The sequence below is a fragment of the Physella acuta genome, unplaced genomic scaffold (assembly GCF_028476545.2).
Source record: "Physella acuta isolate Inbredline_101_S28 unplaced genomic scaffold, ASM2847654v3 ptg000738l, whole genome shotgun sequence".
NCBI lineage: Eukaryota > Metazoa > Mollusca > Gastropoda > Physidae > Physella > Physella acuta.
In genome coordinates, this window is record NW_026732256.1 from 379,234 (window position 1) to 382,589 (window position 3,356).

Genomic DNA, 3,356 nt, shown 5'->3' on the forward strand with positions numbered 1-3,356 from the left:
GAGGTACAGACATGGTTTCTAATTAATTTTTCTTCTTCTTCTTCGTTCTTAATTTTTAGTGTTGAAAGGGATCGAGCCTTATCTGCCAGAGGATTTGAACTCGAGACTTTTCGAATTTATCAACCATGAGCTTTTTGCTTACTCCACCATCACAATTAAGGATACGTGTCAACTGGTTATGCGCCATTGAGGCCATTGACTCCGATTTCAGCCTGCTTTTCTTTTTGGATTTGCTTCCATAGCCTTTGTTCAACCAAGAACAAACTATAAGGCAGCAGTTGTTTAATTTTGGAGGTTGTCTCCTAGAAGAGTTGCTGTCCCCAGCTAACGAGCCTCATCTGCCCGAGGGTTCGAACGCGAAACTTTTTGGTTTAGCAACAATGAGCTTTACCGACTCGACCACGCCGACCTCTTAATTAATTTTAAAATATTAAAACGTTTAAAAATATATGTAACACATATGGTTACCAGCCAAAAGGGGGATAAAACTATGAAGTTTTTATTCATTGGGTTGCGGCCCCTGTGGGACTGCAACTGAACTGTTGACGTTTTTTTTATGCTTTTGTGAGCGAAATTACCTGTGTTCCATGTCATGTGACATGTGCCTAGTCGTGTCGCACACGCAAGGCTGCTGTCTGTGGACCAAGATGTAGACCTAATGAAGGTAGTGTAGATATTTAAATTATGTTTGTTAAAGTACTTACTTATGTATTCCTGCTAGTGCTGCATGTGCACACTAGTTAGGGTGATGTATTAAATTAAGTATTTATTTTGTAGTACTACTTATTGGTACTTGTTGGCAGTACTGTGTACTGGCCGAAAACATAATTTATTGTACCCGTGTATATTGTAGCTTACACGTGGTGTTGTCCTGAATGTAACTTTTTTATTTTACATTTGTTTTAGGGCTACAGTTTTTCTGTTTCTATTTTGATCTTTTGATCTTTTGATCTTTTGGTCTTTTGGATTGTTTGGATCTTTTGGTCTATCTTGGCTAGTTCGTTTTGTGTTGCATCGCCGTCATGGCTCGATGCTATAAATAAACGAGTACTTGACAACAACTGTCGGCGTCGGTGTGTACTTAATCTCAGGGTCAGCCCGTCTTAACCACAACACCTCAGTGGGTAAAAGCATCCCCACTGAGTGAGGGTTACATTTGGCGCCCAACGTGGGGCTTGACCTTGGGAGGTAGGATGGAACACAGCGACCCGACGTTGGAGAAGTTGACGGAGGAGCTGGCCAAGTTGACGGCTAAGATGGCGGCGATGCAGGCAGATGCGCAGCGGCCCGTGAAGGTGGAGGTGTGTGCTCCAGCACACAACAGCAAGCTGAGTGTGTTCACCGGCCTTCCACCCACTGGAGGAGGGGAGGTGAATTTCCCGGAATGGGAAACTCAAGTACAGTGTTTGCTGCGGAACACCAGCGTTCCGAACCCGTTGCCACCCGTTTTAGGCAGCCTGAGAGGGATTGCCTATGAGCGGGTGAAGCAAGCTGCGAGTCCAGAGGAAGTGCTATGCCTCCTACAAAGCACTTTTGGCGACACCAGATGTGCCGAAGACAGGTATCTGCAGTTCAGCCGACTCACTCCACATCCAAGGGAGTCAGCGTCGGAATTTCTCTGCCGACTGTGGTCAGAGATGACGAAGCTAAACCAGCAGCGTATCTTTACTGAGGCCGATGCCCAGAAGAAGGTGTATCACACTTTCTGCAAGGGGGTTTCACCTCTTCTGGCGCTCGAACTTCGCGGCACATTTGGTTTCGCAGGGGAAGCCAGTCCGAAGGTGGAGGACGTTCTGAAAGCTGTTAAAAGGCTGGACGGGACAGCTGAGTCCCCAGTCGTAGCCACGGCAGCAGCTAACAGGACTATCCAGGTCGACGCAGTAACGGCAGCTGTTCACCAAGAGACGACGCCGCCGCTGATGCTCACGGAGGAGCAACTCGACCGTCTGGCGCAGAAGGTCGACGCAGTAACGGTAGCTGGTCGCCAGGAGACTACGCCGCTGATGCTCACGGAGGAACAACTCGACCGTCTGGCGGAGAAGGTGGCAGATATCCTAGCCCGGAAACAACAGCCCTCCAGAGGAGCTTGTTACGGGTGCGGGTCCACGAAGCACTTCGTCCGCGACTGTCCGAGAAAAGCAGCTAGGCAACGGGGTCAGCAGCAGGGGAAACGCCAGTCTATCAGCGTCGGGGAGCGGATGCTGATGCGTGTTCTGCCAAGCTCCCAGCCCAAGTTTACGCCACCGAGATCAGCACAGTGTCGAGCAACCACAGTTCAGGTTACCTCGCCTAACGGCTGGAGGTACGGCTGTCGGGTGTTCCGCCGTGGACGAGGGTTGCAGCCGGAGGGTGCGCGTGAGAAGGGTAGACAGCCACACTATGAATGTCAGTCTCAGCGCGAGCAAGATCATCGCTTGGGAGACAGACATGACACAAGCAGAGGTCGGAGACGCCGCCGGAGGAGAGGCCGACGACGTGGTGGACGCCGCCGTGGTTGGCAGCGACCCGACTATACAAGGTCGAGTGCTGAACCCACTGTGGCGGAGGGGGAGCGACGGAGAGAGATCGTCCCAACCAGTGAGGCAGATGAAGGTGAGGAACTGACAATCAAGGTAGTGGTCCCAACTAGACTTCGGCCGGAGGCAACGCCTTTCGTGCCCGAGGTGGTCGCCCAGGACGGACAAGAAAAGGAGATGGTCAGGCCAGCCCCACATCTGGATGAGGTGAATGCGAGGGACGAGGCATCGGACGAGGATGACTCTTGGATCAACCCAGAACCACCAGTGGAGCTGCGGAGGTCAACCCGTCAACGACGACCCGTCGAGCGACTCAACCTGGCGCATCAAGTGGTGACCAGTACCAGCACTGGAGCCTCTACCGGTTTGCCGGGAATAATCTATTTAAGTTGAAAGGACTTAATGTCTGTGTACTAGTGTACTGAACTTTTTTTTTTAAGTACTATTATGTATGAGTGTAAATGTAAATGTAAATTCCATTGTACATTTATTTGTGAGGGGGGCTGTGTAACACATATGGTTACCAGCCAAAAAGGGGGATAAAACTATGAAGTTTTTTATTCATTGGGTTGCGGCCCCTGTGGGACTGCAACTGAACTGTTGACGTTTTTTTTATGCTTTTGTGAGCGAAATTACCTGTGTTCCATGTCATGTGACATGTGCCTAGTCGTGTCGCACACGCAAGGCTGCTGTCTGTGGACCAAGATGTAGACCTAATGAAGGTAGTGTAGATATTTAAATTATGTTTGTTAAAGTACTTACTTATGTATTCCTGCTAGTGCTGCATGTGCACACTAGTTAGGGTGATGTATTAAATTAAGTATTTATTTTGTAGTACTA

General features: G+C 49.4%; 1 protein-coding gene across 1 annotated transcript; it reads left to right on the forward strand.

The window, feature by feature from the left end:
- The first annotated feature begins 457 nt into the window (after positions 1 to 457).
- LOC131950143 (uncharacterized) lies at positions 458 to 2,909 on the forward strand. The gene is made up of 2 exons (XM_059312190.1): positions 458 to 664; positions 907 to 2,909. The coding sequence occupies exon 2, from the start codon at positions 1,194 to 1,196 to the stop codon at positions 2,907 to 2,909; it is 1,716 nt and encodes a 571-aa protein (XP_059168173.1). The 5' UTR covers positions 458 to 664; positions 907 to 1,193.
- The last annotated feature ends 447 nt before the right edge of the window (positions 2,910 to 3,356 follow it).

Bases quoted from the DNA above. Each gene is read 5' to 3' on its own strand.
- LOC131950143 (XM_059312190.1), top strand. From the start codon at position 1,194: ATGGAACACAGCGACCCGACGTTGGAGAAGTTGACGGAGGAGCTGGCC.